We start from the raw sequence: 18680 nt of genomic DNA, 5'->3' as shown, positions 1-18680 counted from the left end.
CATTCAGCAGCGCTACAACATGCCAGTCAGGCGTTTGATTTCTGACAGCCAGACTCGCTGGAATTCAACGCTCCTTATGTTGGAACGTCTGCTGCAACAACAAAGGGCCGTCAACGAGTACCTTTTTGAACTGGGTGGTAGGACTGGATCTGCACAGCTGGGGATTTTTTTCCCCCGTTACTGGGTGCTTATGCGCGATGCCTGCAGGCTCATGCGACCTTTTGAAGAGGTGACAAATATGGTCAGTCGCACCGAAGGCACCATCAGCGACCTAATACCCTTCGCTTTCTTCCTGGAGCGTGCCGTGCGACGAGTGACAGATGAGGCTGTAGACCAGCGTGACGAGGAGCTGGAAGCGCACGATTTCTGGTCGGAATCACCAGAACGAACCCAGGCACCTGCTGCAACGCAGGGAGAGGTGCCAGAAGTGGAGTCAGAGGAGGAAGGTGGCTTTGTGGAGGAGGAGGAGGAGGACCAACAGGAGCAGGCTTCCCAGGGGGCTAGTGGTGACCTTTTGGGGACCCCTGGTCTTGTACGTGGCTGGGGGGAGGAGACCGTGGATGATGCAGTCCTTGATAATGAGGAAGCGGAGATGGATAGCTCTGCATCCAACCTTGTGAGAATGGGGTCTTTCATGCTGTCATGCCTGTTGAAGGACCCCCGTATCAAGAGGCTTAAGGAGAAGGACCTGTACTGGGTCGCAACGCTACTAGACCCTCGGTACAAGCATAAAGTGTCAGAAATGTTACCAACATACCACAAGTCCGAAAAGATGCGGCATTTACAAACCAGCCTGCAAAACATGTTGTACAATGCTTTTAAGGGTGATGTCACTTCAGGAACTCATCAACATTCCAGGGGCAGAGGTGCCAGTAATCCTGCCACGAGCACACCTGCAAGGACAAAGCCCTTTGGCCAGTCTGTAACGTCAGACATGCAAATGTTTTTCTGTCCAAGGCAGCGCCACAACCCTTCTGGATCCACCCTCAAAGAACGCCTCGACCGGCAGGTAGCGGACTACCTGGCATTAACTGCAGATATCGACACTCTGAGGAGCGATGAACCCCTGGACTACTGGGTGCGCAGGCTTGATCTGTGGCCAGAGCTGTCACAATTGCCATGAACCTCTTGTCTTGCCCAGCCTCAAGTGTGCTCTCAGAAAGGACCTTCAGTGCAGCAGGAGGGATTGTAACTGAGAAGAGAACTCGCCTAGGTCACAAAAGTGTCGATTACCTGACCTTTATTAAAATGAATGAGGGGTGGATCTCGGAGGGTTACTGCACGCCGGAAGACTTGTTCTGACTTCTATGCAGCTGTCCTTCTCTTCAAGCCTCATGACTCCACACACAGCTGTCCTTTAGCGTCCTCCTCCTCCCTCCGCCACCGTTACAAACTAGGGTGCAAACCCTACTGGTTTAATTTTTTCTGGCCTCTGTGCTTCAGTGGCTGCAACCAAAAAAACTGGGCAAACAATGTCTACAAGGTCAACGTATGGCAAAAAATGACTATTTTCAGCATTTATATGGCATATTTTTTCTGGCAACTGTGCTTCAGTGGCTGCATCCAAAAAAATGCATATTTTCTGCATTTATATGGCATAATTTTTCTGGCCTCTGTGCTTCAGTGGCTGCAACCAAAAAAATGCATATTTTCTGCATTTATATGGCATAATTTTTCTGGCCTCTGTGCTTCAGTGGCTGCAACCAAAAAAATTTATGTTTTCAGCATTTATATGGCATAATTTTTCTGGCAACTGTGCTTCAGTGGCTGCGACCAAAAAAATGACTATTTTCAGCATTTATATGGCATATTTTTTCTGGCCTCTGTGCTTCAGTGGCTGCGGCCAAAAAAACTGGGCAAACAATGCCTACAAGGTCAACGACGTTGACCTTGTAGGCATTGTTTGCCCAGTTTTTTTGGCCGCAGCCACTGAAGCACAGAGGCCAGAAAAAATATGCCATATAAATGCTGAAAATAGTCATTTTTTGCCATACGTTGACTCAACGTATATGGCAAAAAATGACTATTTTCAGCATTTATATGGCATATTTTTTCTGGCAACTGTGCTTCAGTGGCTGCGACCAAAAAAATGCATATTTTCTGCATTTATATGGCATAATTTTTCTGGCCTCTGTGCTTCAGTGGCTGCAACCAAAAAAATTTATATTTTCAGCATTTATATGGCATAATTTTTCTGTCAACTGTGCTTCAGTGGCTGCGACCAAAAAAATGCATGTTTTCTGCATTTATATGGCATAATTTTTCTGGCCTCTGTGCTTCAGTGGCTGCAACCAAAAAAGTTTATATTTTCAGCATTTATATGGCATAATTTTTCTGTCAACTGTGCTTCAGTGGCTGCGACCAAAAAAATGCATATTTTCTGCATTTATATGGCATAATTTTTCTGGCCTCTGTGCTTCAGTGGCTGCAACCAAAAAAATTTATATTTTCAGCATTTATATGGCATAATTTTTCTGGCAACTGTGCTTCAGTGGCTGCGTCCAAAAAAACTGGGGCAAACAATGTCTACAAGGTCAACGTATGGCGAAAAATGACTATTTTCAGCATTTATATGGCATATTTTTTCTGGCAACTGTGCTTCAGTGGCTGCGTCCAAAAAAACTGGGCAAACAATGCCTACAAGGTCAACGTATGGCAGTTGTTTAAAGAGAACAGTAGATTACTAGCCAGCAAAGCTACCTAAGCTAAAATGTCCCTCAAATCCCTGCAGACTTCTGTCCCTCCAATACAGAGCAGTATCAAGCAGATTACTAGCCAGCAAACTTACTATCATCTGTCCCTGAAATCACTAACAGCTCTCCCCCTACACTATCTCTTCCAAGCACACACAGGCAGATTTTTCAGATACATTTTTGCCCTTGATCCCCCTCTGGCATGCCACTGTCCAGGTCGTTGCACCCTTTAAACAACTTTAAAATCATTTTTCTGGCCAGAAATGTCTTTTCTAGATGTTAAAGTTCGCCTTCCCATTGAAGTCTATGGGGTTCGCGAACCGTTCGCGAACCGCTCGCGTTTTTGCGCAAGTTCGCGAATATGTTCGCGAACTTTTTTTCCGACGTTCGCTACATCCCTATTTACTAGCAGTATTTTCTTGGGGGTCAATAGGGTTTGTGTTAGATAAATTTGTTGTGGTGGGGTTTGCTCAAATTCTTTTTTTTTTCCAGCCCTGGTAGTCATAGATTGAAAGTATTCTACTTCACATGTATCCAAATATTTAATTGGGGACATTATGTAGAAATCCCTAATATGTAACGTGGGGGGAGGGTCATATCAATAAAGCTTAATGAAATCATGCATATATTGTAACAGTACATAGTTAAAATGGGTTGAAAAAAGACCAAAGACCAGTCCATCAAGTTCAACCCCTCCAAATGAAATCCAGTTCACATACAGTACATACACACACTCATACCAACCCCTCCATACCTTCACATAAACTATTATATACCAGTGTCTATACTAATTGTAGATTTAAGTATTATAATAGCCTAGGATATTATGTCTGTCCAAGAAATCATCCAAGCCACTCTTAAAGGCATTAACAAAATCAGCCATCACAACATCACCCGGCAGTGCATTCCACAACTTTACTGTCCTCACTGTGAAGAACCACCTACGTTGCTTCAAATGAAAGTTATGCACCTCTAGTCTGAAGGGGTGGCCTCTGGTACAGTGATCCTCTTTATGGGTAAAAAGCTCACCTGCTATTTGTCTATAATGCCCTCTCACGTTCCTGTAAAGAGTAATCATGTCTTATTCTCAGAGAAACCTCCTCTTCTTCTATCCCTCTAAAAAGTTTAGTTGCACATCTCTCAAGTATCTCTCCAGCTCATTTATATCCTTCTCAAAGGGATTCTGTCATGATTTTATGATGTCATTTTTATTTCTAAATGACACTGTTTACACTGAAAATAATTCACTCTACAATATAAACTCTCATTCATGAACCAGCAAGTGTATTTTTTTTAGTTGCAGTATTGGTGTGTAGGCAGCCATCTCAAAACATTTTGTCAAATCGTGTGCTTTCAGAAAGAGCCAGCACTTTAGCATGGAACTGCTTTCTGGCAGGCTGTTGTTTCTGCTACTCTATGTAACTTAATGTGTCGCAGTGGGACCTGGATTTTACTATTGAGTGATGTTATTAAATCTATCAGGCAGCTGTTATCTTGTGATAGGGAGCTTGTATCTGTTGAGACAAAAAATTCACCAGACACTCAACAGCAAGTGAAGCGGGGCGGACCCCTCCGTGTTTATTTAAGTCTTGTGATGTAATGTTTCGGGGGCGGGTATCACTCCAACTATCAGTACAGCATTAAAGAGTGACTGAAGTTTATCAGAGCACAAGTCACATGACTGGCGCAGCTGGGAAACTGACAATACTGTATGTCTAGCCCCATGTCAGATTTCAAAATTAAATATTAAAAAAGCTGTTTGCTCTTTTGAGAAACAGATTCAGTGTAGAATTCTGCTGGAGCAGCACTATTAACTGATGCGTTAAAAAAAAAAATCCCATTACAGTATCCCTTTAAGGACTGGAGCCCAAAACTTCTTATAAAGCTGTGCAATGATTTTATGTGAATGTAGGACTGTGTGTAACATTCTAGTATAAAAAAGGTATTAGCTTAAGCAGCATAAAAACTGTCATTTACACTGCACTTACATAATTTTTTTTATCAAAAATGTTGGCCCATTGACATCAGTGAGTTAGCCCCAGTCTAGAGTGCTAGAATTCAAATTTGCAAAAAACCCCAAAAAACACTTCTAAGAAAAGGGGCAAAATAGCTCTTTGTAATGGACTTTATCTGTGGTCCCACTACTTAATGCATCCATTTTTCTTAACTCACAGGCTGATCACAGTTCTACTCATTTTGTTTTGTAGATTTACAAACTGAAGAAGTCATACAGGATGATAAAGCAGGTATGTGTGATGCAGTTTCTGCTGATGTCACAGTGGGAGTCATTCATCAACACTGGGCAAATTAGCCCATGGGCAGTAACCCATGGCAACCATGCATTCATTGTCCTACTTGCAGCTGGCTTCAAAAAGCTAATCACTGATTGGTTGCTATAGGTAACTGCCAATGGGAAAATTTGCCCAGTGTTGATAATTGAGCCCCATTGTGAGAAATGCTAGCTGGAGCCGTCGTTCTTACGGCCACCATTGGCTTCAATAGAAATCACGTAAATTGTAGGAGTGCACAAAATGCTCATAAAATGCTCAGGGCAGTTTTACAGGTAGAAAAGCTTTCTTACCTGCACTTCCATATTGGTCTCATTAAAGTCAGCGGGAACTGAAAGGACGAAGAGAAACTGCCCATGTGACATAAGGGATCATTTGTTCTGCCTGGCTTTGCACTTGAGCATTTGTAAAACATTCGCTTAAATTAAAATAATCATTTTAAAGCATATGTCAAGCTTGAAATAATAGAAATGATCTACTATATACTTCTGTTTCCTTACTAATAATTTAGTAGAAAGTGGATGTTTTAACATTGTTTCTTACTAATAACCGGAAAGCTCTGTCTATTGATAATTGAATTCATCATTTGCATATATTTAATACTTTTTGTTCCTAGAAGAGAGCATATCTGTATCTGAGGAACAACAAAAGACGTCGACAGGTAAAGGAACAAATTCCCGTATCTGTGTGTTTTCTCAAACAAGTATAATGTGTGTGATTCTTAAATTTCTTATTTATCTTCCAGTTGTTTAATTTAAAAATACATGTGAGGGTGCCAGGGAGTAAAAGGAAAGGTGGAAATGGAGGAACAGGAAGCATGACTGAGGATACAAATTTGGGCTGTCTATACATGTTTGAAAAGAGTTTTCTCTTAAATGAATATTGATATGTTTTCTTTGCAGATGAAAGTGTAGTAGAGTCTGAGCAAAACACAAAGAAGCCAGCAGGTAAATAAAGCTTCTCTGTGCCTAGATCTTCTTTTATCAATATGAAATCAAGACGTTAATTGATTAAAATTGATTGATTAAAATTGATTAAAATTTCTTATTGATTCATATTTGCACATTGCAAAATGAGACCTCTGCCTTTGCAGAGTAAATCATGTAGCATGCACTTTTTGCATGGTAAATTTACACCTTGTGATGCAAACGTCAGGCCAATGTACAACATTTGCACATTCAATAGTGTAGTAGAAATTACCATCTCTACATATACAATGTGATACTTAGAATATGTGGCACTGCAGGTTTGTTATGAACTTGGGTATATAAACATACATATTGTCGCTCCAGTTGGTGTCTTACTGATCAAGCTGTTTCCTACGCTCAGCCAAAGTTCCCTATATTTTGTTATAAACATACTATCTGCTTCTAAATACAAGTTTAATAAATCATGCACATTGTTAAACTGTTTTGCGATTGACTTCCTAACCAACCGACAGTAATAGATATGTAAAAACTACATCTTTGATTTTCCAATATTCTCATCTATTTGGGAAAGGATACTAGCAGTTTAATTATGTTGGAAACAAGTGTTCCTGCTGGAAAGCTGGGATGTACCAATTGGATACAAAGTCCTATCAATCCTTCATAACCAGAGTTAGTGAAGGGGTATAATGTTCAAGACGGATAATGCTGACCTAAAATTACAAAGAAGGAAGGCAGTCCTTTAAGTTTAATTGTTACCTCGTGGAGAATCGGAGGCGTGAATTACTGTTAACAACTATTCAAAAATGAGAAAAAGATAGTAAAAGCCCCTGCACTCTCGAATAAGTTAAATTAATTATCTAAATTATATTGTGAACCAATCAATTGTTAAATATAAAGTGCTTGTGCTGATAAAGAGAACTTGCTTGGTGCGGGGGCTTTTACTATCTTTTTCTCATATTTGAATAGTTAATAATGCTGACCTGTTATAAACTAGGGATGCACCAAATCCTGGATTCGGTTTGGGATTCGGCCGAATCCTTGTGCCTGGCCGAACCAAATCCGTATCCTAATTTGCATATGTAAATTAGGGGCGGGTAGGGAAATCGTGTGATTTTCCATCACAAAAGAATGTTTTTTTTCCACCTTTTCCTTTCCTGACCCTAATTTGCATATAGAAAATTAGGATTCGGATTCGGTCCGGTATTCGGCCAAATCTTTCACCAAGGATTCGGGGATTCAGCCCAATCCCAAATAGTGGATTTGGTGCATCCCTATTATAAACCTTTGGTCAGCTGCCCCCAGGCAAGTTGCTACACTGAAACTGGTAGTGTTTCTCCATGTTGATTTTATATACATATAATATATTTTAGATTCCTGCATACATTATTGCATTTAGCTGCCGTGCCTAGTAGGAATTGCCTGAATTCTCAGACATGAGAGAACCGGAAAGTGAATGTCCCTGAGAATGTAGGTCATATTCGGTTGCAGCTCCACTAGCTGGATTGCGAGCCACATAAATACTGCAACATCTGCTGCCTGCTCTGGAACGTAAGCAGATAAAGAGAGATTTTATTGATTCACTTTGTCAACCAAATAAACCTGAAAGCAAAATATCTGCAGTTTTTGTAGGATATTAGCTGCCCTGTCTTGTAAGGTTGCTCTAAAAAAGGCCACATTGCTCTCTGGGATCTTTCTAGGGTCAATCATTTTTGGCAATAGTTTTGGTTATGTTTATAGAGTAATGCATAGACTACTACACACATCAAAAGCCTTATTTTTTTGGCCATTTGTGTTTATGTATATATAATGTGTGTGATTTATAATGAAGGAAACTGGGAAGATTTGTGACACAATCTAAAAGATGGAGTTCTGTTCTATGCAGCATAGAAAGGCCATTTGAAAGAATAAGTGGAGCTGGAGATATTAGAACATCTATCAAGGGAACATCACCACTCTGCTTTCAGTTAAATAGATCTTTAAATAACTCAACATGACAACGAGGAGCATGACCAAATGTTAAATACCCTTTTATCCATGGTAACATTAAAATATAACTGTTTTGCTTGCTTAACACTCCAGTTCTGTGTTTCTCCCCATGTGTTGGAACACTGTCCAGAGAACAGCAGGACACTACAATATTAGTTGATGTATAATAACTACAGCAGTTTTGTATAAAATCCATTTGACTTTTGCTTCTGGTTGGCCCTTAATTTGGCTCTCCCCTTATTTTTACAGATCTTTAAGAAGTCCAAAAAGACTGCCACTACATCCAGAGGGCCAGCCCTAACCAAATTCTTCACAAGGGGAGCAGATTCTTTAATACAACCTATGAAGTCAATTGCATTTGGTGAATCTCTGGGAGAGAACACTATGATATGTTAGACATTGTTTGTAGAATTTTGTTTTTAGGTTACAATTAATTTTTACTCTCTATAATTCCCTGATGTTTTTAGCTGTGTTTTGTTTTTTCCTTTCATTCCTTTCGACGGCATCTGTGCATGTTTTTTATGAGCTCGTTTGTACTCACCAAACAATTGTTGATGATATTATTTAAGAAGTAGCAGCAATGGGTTTGTCTTTAGAAGTCAGTCTATAAATTAAATTATGTTTCGTGCACATTCAGAAACCTATTTGTTCCCATGAGCCAGTTGAATGTGTGCAGTTTATAGCACTAAACAAACCTGATCTGTAACACTAAAAAATAATATTATAGAATACATGAAGTAGTCTTTTGTGATTGCTGCTTTTATAGAACATTTCTTGGTACTGTGTTTTGTTTATGAACCGAAGTAAAGCTCTTCATAGGGAGCAATTCTGGACACTTATGAGCATTTTGAGAACTGCATTCAGGATAACTATACCTTGCCAGTCTAAGACTCTTAAATCTAGATAGAAATAGGTGCATTGTTTCCTCTGAGGCAAGAATTCTTAAAGGGAATCTGTCACAGGAAAACATGTTTTTTTTACAAAATGCATCAGTTAAATGTGCTCCTCCAGCGGAATCATGCATTGAAATGCGGTTTTCAAAAGAGCAAACAGACATTTTCTATTATGCTTAGACATGGAGCTAGACATGTTGCCAGTTTCCCAGGTTCCCTTGGTCATGTGACTTGCGCTCTGCAAAACTTTATTCACATTAACTTGTAATTTTTTCCCCCATTTTTTTTATTTATAATCGTTTTGTTTTTATGATCAGTCAATCACTTTGCAGCTCCTTCTGTAGATATACAACGTCAATACACTATGCATAGACAATCCTTGATTTATATAAAACTCGGAAAAAGTGATTGGAACATGACTGTGATGTGATATTTAGAATATTTTCTACTGATTATTTCTTTCTTGGCTGCTCAGTACTCAGGGCTGTAAAGGTGTAAGCAAGTGAGATAGTGAAATGTTCTGATATTGAGTTATTAACCACAAAACCAGAAATAGATGCACATTCAATACTCCATTTTACTCTGTGATCATTTGAGTATTGGATGGTGTTTATTTGGCATAGCATAAGCTATAGATGTGTTTACTCTGGTGTTTCTTACTCCTTTATCGTTCTTGTTTTGCTTGTTCATGTCTTCCATGATATTATGAAGACTTGTCGTATCTATAGAAATAAAAACTTGAACAAATTGCATCTGGTTTTGTAAGGGGGAAAAGGGGGGAAATGAATTATTGGTTAAAAATAACTGTTTTTCTAAACTTTATTGGTAGCATTGGGTATTCTGGAAGCAAAGGTCATTGTTGAGCACAAGTAGGTTTTTTATCTTAGAAAAATTATATTTTCCGCTACTATTTTGGATAACAAAGAGCAATAATATTCTAAATAGATGATTTGTACTCATGGATTAAGAAACGTATTCTGTTTTGTGAATAATAGAGCCGTTTACAGCGAAGCCATATTTTTATTTAAAAGTGGTCACTTGGGAAAACATTCTAAAATATTTGGAGTTGGTTTGATTTATTATCTTTCCTGGCAACAGAAAGTGGTTTGCAATGCCTAGCTTAAAATGTATTGGTGTTATCACCAGAACGAATGCTTTGTGAGGGATATTTTGTACATGGAAATCTATGTATAGATTAGTGAGTTCAAGAAAACATAATGCTGTGATCATTTTTGTTGATAGAGGTGTAATTTTAGATCTCGTTTTTAAAAGTTTTATGAAAGTGCAGATAATGGGCGTTTTACAGACAATGTACATTAGTTCTTTTGTATTTTGTCTGGAATAAAAAAACAAAGACTAAACCATTTCACTGTGTCCTTATTTGCCATGTCCTACTATTCTTGATTTCTTTTAGAAATATACTGGAGTGTTTATGTGTGTGCCTATAATTCTTGGTACCTGGGGTTTTTCCCTGATGAGGGATCTCGATGTAATATAGTTCACCGTACCTTAAGTCTGATAAAGATCATTTAAACATTACATAAAGCCAATAGGATTGTTTGGGAGACGACCTTCTCTTAATTCATACATTTCTGAATAATTGGTTTCTAAATAAATTATCCAATGCCTGTACAGATAAAAAGAAAACAATTTTAAAATTATAATTATTTGCTTATAATGAAGTCTATGGGAGATGGCCCTGCCATAATTTGGAGCTTTCTAGATAAAATGTTTTAGGGATCCCAACCTGTACAGTGGGAGGGGCATCTGGAGACCCTCAAAAATTTGCTTAAGTATCTTTATTCAGAAGGCTGTTGGGGCGGGAGGTTGGTTTGCTTGACAATGCATACAAACGACTTTTTCTTGCCCTCCATCTGTATCTGGGAAAGTAGTTGAGACCATGCTAGGCATTGTGTTCTCTCTTACCATTGCCTATGGAAAGTGAATTACAGTAGAACCCCCATTTTAAGTTTTTCAGGGGACCAGGAAAACATTATGTAAAATCCGGGAAAATGTGATCAGGGAAATGTGTTAAAGTAACATTTTCTTACAATACTGAAAGGATATAAGCACAGGAGTCTGTTTTACTTTGAGATACAATATTTACTGTGTTAATAACAAGGATTAAACTTTGCAGCATTCATTTTGCACTATTGGGGACATGTGTAAAGCCTCTCTGTCAATCACATACACAACCTAAAGCAATAAGTGATTGGTGCTGGACTGTATAAGGGGCAGACTAATTGACCATTTAGGGGCAGATTTATCAAGGGTTGAATTTTGAAGTGTAAAATACTTCGAAATTCGACCATCGAATTAAAATACTTTGAATTCGAATATCGAAATCGAAGTATTTTTCACCAAATTTGCCCATCGAACGATCAAAGTAAAATCGTTCGATTGTATGATTAAATCGTTCGATTCAAACTATTTTAGTGTGCAATCAAACGATTTTACTTCGATGTGTAAATACTTTGGTTGTAGAAGGTCCCCACAGGCTAACATAGCACTTCGGCAGGTTAAATTTGGTGAAGTATTGAAGTCGAAGTTTTTTTAAAGAGACAGTACTTTGATTATCGAATGGTCAAATATTCAAACTATTTTAAGTAAACTATTTTAATTAAATTCAAAGTCGCAGTATCCTATTCGATGGTCGAAGTATCCAAAAAATTACTTTTAATTTCGAATTTTTTTACTTCGAAAATTCCCTTGAATTCACTTCGACCCTTGAAAAATCTGCCCCTTACAGTCAAAACTAAGGCAAAATATATATCTGGTTAGTATTTTAAACCTCTTTATTTCTCAAATAATAACATTCATAGAGGAAAATTGGATTGGTTTTTGGGAACATCAGGGCAACATATCAATGTAAAATCCAGGAAAACCTTACTTAAAATCAGGAAAATGCACCCATTGAAAGCATTATAAATTGGTGGCACCACCATAAGAAATGTAAAATGCGGAAAAACTTAAAATCAGGGGACTTAAAATCGAGGTTTCACTGTGCATTGATTTTCACAAAATGCAGATGAAGTACCTTGAGTGCTCTAAATTAAAGAGTCCACTTAGCATAAGAGCATAAGTTTCTTCCAAAGTATTTGGTGGGGAGCAATAATGTTTCTATAGCTGTTCCTCAGAACGCATCACATATTTATCTGCAGAGAGTCAAATGGATAGAAGTACTACCTACCAGGATGTGTTCTTAAAGGCATACTACGCCTGACATTGTTAACGTCTTTCACTGGGGCTCATTTATAAAAGTGAATATATTTGCCCTGTACATGGTTACATTTTTAAAGCTGAATAAGAGTGTGCAAACAGAATTGCGATTTTTTTTTCACACTGTGTCTATAAGAGCTTTTTAAATATGGGAAAAATTGCAAATTGCGAATATTATGTGTATTATATGTACTTTAATTAAGAAATGTGTACCGTTTTTATAGGAAACCTGACTGTATGCAGTGAAATTCTCCCTTCATTTACTGCTGTGGATAGGAATTGTCAGATGGTCCCTAACTGCTGAGCAGGGAAATAATCATATTTATGAACAGCAGGGGGAGCCCCCGCCTTACTTCTCAGCCATGCAGAACTCAAGCAGCTTTGTTTATGACGATCCCTAAGCAGCCCAGACCACACTGAGCATGTGCACAGTCTTAGTCTTTAACAAAGTTTCAAAATGGTGACCCCCTGTAGCCAACTTTGAAAGCATAAATTATTTGTTTGATTAGGCTTGTGGTGCAGTAAGTTCATGTTTATATTTATTATATAAAATACAGCATTTCTAGCCTTATTCTATTTTAGACTTTACATGTTAAAGTGTTTAGCAGAAGTATTTAAATCAATCATAACTGAGAAGGAAAAGCAGAAGAACACGTATATTGAAAGTATAATGCATGCCCAAACACGATGTGGTACTGTAGGTGTTGATGCTGCTGAGAGAAAAGAGGCCACGGAATATCCAATGTTTATTGTGCTATAGTGACGGGCGAATCTCCCGTTTCGCTTCCCAGAAAATTTGCGAAACAGCGAAAAATTTGCCAAATGCATTCACGTCTATGGGCGACAAATTTGTTTGAGAAGCACAATAAATTTTTCACCCATTGGAGTCCATGGACGGCTTTTTCACAGCGAAACCTGGTGCAAAATTTCACTCATCGCGTTTGTGCTACCATTTATAAGATGGCATAAATAGTTTTCATTTGCACTCGTAATAAAATTAAATATTATATTGTATATTGTCAGAGGCAAAATGCAGCAAGCAGAAGTGAGTCACAGGAGTCCTAGAAATGTACAGTAGGTGGCGCCCATGAATAAATCATTACACCATTAGGATTTGAGCTTGATTTTAGCTTGATTTTAGGTAACCACATTTACAGACAACCAGTGCTGAAAAATAACTGCACATTTTGACCGTGTGCTTACTACAAATGTTCATTATTGCAGTTCATATATTGGCAGATTAATCAAAGGTCGAATTTTTTTTACTCCAATACATTTGAATATACTCATATATAAACTCAGATGGGAGGTTATTTAAGAAAAAAAATTTCTAATATTCAATTGAATAGTCTCGACCTGTAAATTCGAATAGAGTTCTCCCTCCAAAAAAAACTTGAACGTCAAGAAGGCAATTAACATATTCAAATTCAAACGGACCTCTGCCATTGGCTTGTTTTAGGTGGTGAATATTCAAATTAGATGTGAGGTGTGATAAATCACTTTTTACATTCAAATTTGGGGATTAAAATTTTAATTTGTGAATTTTAACACCAAAAAAAAAATGCTAATCGACCCTTAATAAATCTGTCCCATAATGTCATCTTCAGATGCAGTTGCTATATGTCACTCTAGCAGAACCATACATATTTTCTGCAAGTGACACCCAGATTGGTTGTGCTGTTGCTGCTGTTTTATTTGCAGTGAAGAAGGATGGGACTTGACGGAATGTCAGAAAAATCAGTGCCCTTTATTTGACGTTCACAGCTATACTGCCTTTTTTTACTAACTATAGTTTATGCTCCAAAGGGAAATGAATAGGTGTAGGTGGGAACAATTTTGTTGCGATGTTTGCTATGGGGGTATACTAGACTGCTCACCTTATAGAAAACAAGATGTAAAATAACAAATAATCAGAATTTCTGCCACAAGAAACATACTATATATATAGAGGAGCACTACCTTTGTAAGACAATTGCCTGGGTGCATGTAGGATATCAAAAGAAAAAGTGCTGCTGCTGCACTCAAATTATATCAAATCATACATTCATCCAGCCTGACATAGCTTCAATGTACTCTTCATGCTGCTAAATGCAATGCTTAGTGCCACATCTTTTATTTGTCTGACTCCTGATCTTGCTCATCCCAACACCTGTTTTCTCATACCATTCTCCTTTTAGACTGTAAGCACTTTTGGGCAAGGTATTTCTTACCTCTCATATTGGTTGTGTTTTTGTATGTAATCTGTATAAACAGATGTTTCAGTCCACAACTGTCAGGGGTCTATGTGCAAATAAGCATTTAACCTTATATGATTTGATTTTATCAGTTGCTTATAGGGGTACGTACCATTGGGTGCAGTAGTTTTGTATATGCAGAGAATGAGAGAAAAGTCTACAATTTTCTATGTACACTCATGTAAACTTAAAAGCAATCATTATAGTCCTTGTTCCATGTCCCGGACAGGCACGGTTTCTCTTCGGCTGCAATAAAACAACAAAGTAAAACAGTTTTGCGAACTGCCCACCAAAGATTCCAGCAAGGATAAGAGATGAAAAACAAAGTTTCTTAATGTCCATAGCCTTTTTAACTTTCCTGCTTCGTCCTCCCTTGATTCCCTAATGCACCTTGCTATTCAAACTGATAGGGAGAGGCACTAGGAGAGAACACTCTTTTCTACCCCTTATTATGTTTTTGGTAGCCGAGGATGAGTAGAGTATAACAGTGCTTTATTAGCAGGATTTCATGCAGCCATTACACAACAGTAACTTTCACTTTTAAGCTGTCAAGAAGTATTCACAGTATTTAAAAAGAATCAGTGACATCTACAGGCCATTTGTATAAACACCACAATTCCCCCTATAGTAGAAAAGCATTTGGGCAAATGTAATAAACAACAACAATGCATCTTAAAGCAATAATATACATTATTCACATCACATAGTCCTGGGTCCAAACAGGTAGTTTTCTGATTCTTTTAGTACGCCTCATAGGTTCACTTTCTTCAGGCCTAGCAAGCATAGGAGCAGGAGTAGCAAAATGTCCTTCATCAAATGGAGCTTCTCCAAAGTCATATCTAACAGGAGCAAGACTACTTGCATTCCATATGCATCCATCAGACAGTTCATATGTGTATGGTCCTCGCTGGCGTCTCACTTCAAGTGGTGTAGTAAATTTAGATTGTCCTTGTTTCAGTATTCCTGGTTTCTTAATTCTGACTAAAGATCCAGGCTGAAAGTGTACTTCCCTGGCACCACGTTTTCTGTCAATAAAAGCCTTGCATTTGGCTTGTTGACGTCTCACAATGTCAGCAGTAGATGGTTTTGTAGGCACAGTATTTTGTGGAAGTTTGATGCAACATGTAACTTAGTGCGCATCTGTCTGCCATGTAATAATTCAGCTGGAGATGATTGGGTTGTTGCATGGCGCATTGCTCTGCAGTTATGTAGGAACTCTGTTGTAAATACTTTCCCATTAAGATTTGCTGTCTGTAGTGCTTCTTTCAGACATCTGTTGAATCGCTCAATTTCTCCATTTGCTTGTGGGTAATACACTGAAGATTTCCTATGCACAATATTCCTCTCTCTCTCAGAAAGGATTCAAACTCATATGAGACAAACTGTGGTCCGTTGTCTGATATTAACTCCTTTGGATTACCTTCTTTGCTGAAGACTGTAGACAGAAATAATATTACTGTAGCTGATGTTATATGAGAAACAAATGAAATTTCAGGCCATTTACTGTAATAGTCTATCAAGGTTATAGCAAATCTACAATCTATAGGAGCATTTGTAAAAGGACCGACAATATCAATAGCAAGTTTTTCCCATGCTGAATCAGGGAATGGTACTGGCTGAAGTGGTGGTGTATGTGTAATAGCTGTTTTGTTCTGATTCTGACAAGTAACACAAGAATGAATGGCAGTTACCACATCAGCATCCATTTCTGGCCACCAGTATAGTTCTCGTAGTCTTTGTTTTGTATGTACAATTCCTCGATGACTCTCATGTGCAAATTGTATGAGCTTTTCTCGCAAGGTCTCTGGTACCAGTAAACGGTGAGCTCCACGGACAACATAGCCATCTACTAAAGACAGTTTGTGTCTAATCCTGTAGTAAGGTTGAAGATCAGGACTGAGTTTCTTCTCAGCATTTGGCCATTTGCTTTGTAAGATGTCCTGTAGTTTTACTTGAATTGGACATGTGAGGCAAGCTTGCTTAAAATGAGCAGCTGTAATATTAGATTATAGTAAATCAGTCAATGCTACAACTTCTACATCCTCATCCAGTGTATCAAAAGCTGCAGGTAAAGTTAACCGGGACAAACAATCAGCAGTAACATTTTTCAAACCTTGTTTGTATTGCATTTTGTAGTTGAAATTCAGTAGCCTTGCTGACCATCTAGCTATACGCATTCCAGCTCTTCCTAGGCCCTTTGTTGTAAGCAGTGTAGTCACTATTTCAAAGCTATGTAGAGCACACTCTGACCACCCCAGACTTAAAGTTCCATGTAGTAGTGCTTTTAAGTGGCTCCACAACTGAAGCATAGTTGGGAATAAACTTAGAATACCATGAAGTAAGACCTAAGAAAGCTCGTAAGGTCTGCAAATCAGATGGAGGAGGTGCTTGTGTAACAGCGTTGACATAGTCAGGGTCAGGCACTAATCCATGTTGTGAGATTATATGACCCAGAAATGACAGCTGAGTTTGTCTGAAGTGCCATTTGGAAAGGTTCAGTTTCAGTCCTGCAGAATCAATGCATTTCAGAACCTTTTCTAGGTACTTGTCATGAAGATCCATAGTTGGAGCTTAGACAATTATATCATCCAAGTAGCATTCTACACCAGGTATATCACCATGTATAGAAGACATCAGTCTTTGAAAACAACTCGGTGCTGAAGCCAGTCCATAAGGTACACACTTGAATCAAAATAAACCATCACTGATAAATGCAGTGAGGTCTCTACTTTCCTCATGCAGTAATACTTGATAAGCACCCTGAAGATACAGATAAGAAAAGAAGTTTGCTCCTCGGAGTTCTGAAAACATTTCCTCTATGTGTGGCAAGGGATGACTATACATAACAACTGCTTTATTAGGTTTACGGAGATCAACACACAATCGAATACCTCCAGATTTCTTCATTGTTACAACAATTGGTGAAACCCATTCAGAGGATCTACAGGCCATTTGTATAAACACCACAACCCCTGTCTGTGTTTGAATAATCTTTGGATCCTGATTTGGTGCTGCACTTCTGATCTTTGTTTGACCTTGGCCTGTGACCTCTACTACATTCAGCTTCCTGATTTGGTACCACATTGTCTGTTTGGTTTTGATCTGGACTGCTCCTTGACCATGCTCCTTGTTCCCTGTCCTTCCTGTATACTTTACGGTTCCCTTGCCTGCCCAGAGCTTCCTCCTTGGTCCTCTCACATTAAAGAGATACTGACACCAGAAAATAACCTTTTTTATATCCATCATAACATTATCTTTGAATGCTATTTATAATTTTGCCATAAACGTGTGTGCCTGGTGCTTTTACATTACCTTTCTTAGCCCATGTTCCTGTATGAAGGTGCTGCCATATTTGTGTAGCAGGAGTCCGTTAGCATTAGAAACTCTAATTGACAGACTAAGATGGGACAGTCAGGTTGGCAAAACAGTAAGGTTTAGGAATTTCAACTAATAATTACTAACAAAAGCAGAACTATCAACAAAAAACGATCAACATGACCTATATGTAACTTTTAATACAGATTAAGATGTTAAAAGGGAAATTTTTGTGTCTGTATCACTTTAAGTCCTGGCGGCATCTGAGTAGCGGAGAGCTCCTTCCGAAGCCAAAGGCAACTGCTATAGGCAAAAGTATGAGCCGAGACCAGGACCATGGTGTTTGATCTGGGTTTTGGGATGCCGTACGTTTCAGGCACCATGCAAAAGTGGCTGATTTATCAAATGGTGAGCTAGGGAAGGATTCCAGTAATTTGATATTTTCCCCATTTATTTAAGAGTTGTGTACTGAAGCATCAAATTGTACCAAGCCTTGGAGCATGTGTTTAATTGTCAGAGCATGCCAAGATGCTTTGGAAAACCATCTATTGAATTATAGTGCTTAGCAGGAGAGATGAGTACTATCACCTGCCCAAATCACATACGAGAAGAAAGAATACTTAAAAGTATATATTATTAAATGTAAAACATTTGGTAACTCCTGTTTCTGCTGTGCAAAAATGACCAAAGGTTGATAAACCAGCCCTTATGTCTTGGTACATTCCTAGCTGATGGCCATTTCTTTACATCTGCCAATTTCTTCGATTGTTATAGTGTACGTACATAGGTGAGTGTCAGCTGAAGGGTTCTGTTGAGAGCATTTCCCATAATACAATGGTTTACTGATCCATAACTGCAGAGAGAAGGCATAGACTGGAAACAAGACTGTTGTCTTGCAGCGTACAAGCAGGCTTCCTAATGTCTCTTCCTACCATCAATAAACACTGTAAATGTTGTAAATACAGCTTGATTATTTTCAGGCACCAAGTTGTATCACCAAAATCACATAATCTGAAGTGTAATAGTATACCTTGAAATAAGAACACTCAGGGGCACATTTACTAAGGGTCGTTAATAAACCCTCGAATTCGACCCTCGAAGTAAAATCCTACGAATTCGAATA

The 18680-nt window shown here is 38.5% G+C and overlaps 1 protein-coding gene across 29 annotated transcripts in view; it reads left to right on the top strand.

Annotated features, from left to right (window-relative positions):
• Nucleotides 1–10153, top strand: part of LOC108695316 (aspartyl/asparaginyl beta-hydroxylase) — an 88507-nt gene extending 78354 nt beyond the window's left edge. For 27 of the 29 annotated variants that reach the window (XM_041567879.1, XM_041567886.1, XM_041567903.1 and 24 more), the window contains 4 exons: nucleotides 4901–4939; nucleotides 5598–5642; nucleotides 5884–5928; nucleotides 8146–10153. In XM_041567879.1, the coding sequence (XP_041423813.1) occupies nucleotides 4901–4939; nucleotides 5598–5642; nucleotides 5884–5928; nucleotides 8146–8153 (137 nt within the window). In that variant the 3' untranslated portion in view covers nucleotides 8154–10153. The remainder of the gene's footprint in view (nucleotides 1–4900; nucleotides 4940–5597; nucleotides 5643–5883; nucleotides 5929–8145) is intronic. The other 2 variants (XM_041567894.1, XM_041567885.1) reach the window with 1 other exon arrangement.
• The last annotated feature ends 8527 nt before the right edge of the window (nucleotides 10154–18680 follow it).

This window comes from Xenopus laevis, chromosome 6S (genome assembly GCF_017654675.1).
Source record: "Xenopus laevis strain J_2021 chromosome 6S, Xenopus_laevis_v10.1, whole genome shotgun sequence".
In the NCBI taxonomy this organism is placed as follows: Eukaryota; Metazoa; Chordata; class Amphibia; order Anura; family Pipidae; genus Xenopus; species Xenopus laevis.
The sequence above is the reverse complement of the archived record's forward strand: the minus strand, read 5'-3'. Positions and strand labels throughout refer to the sequence as shown.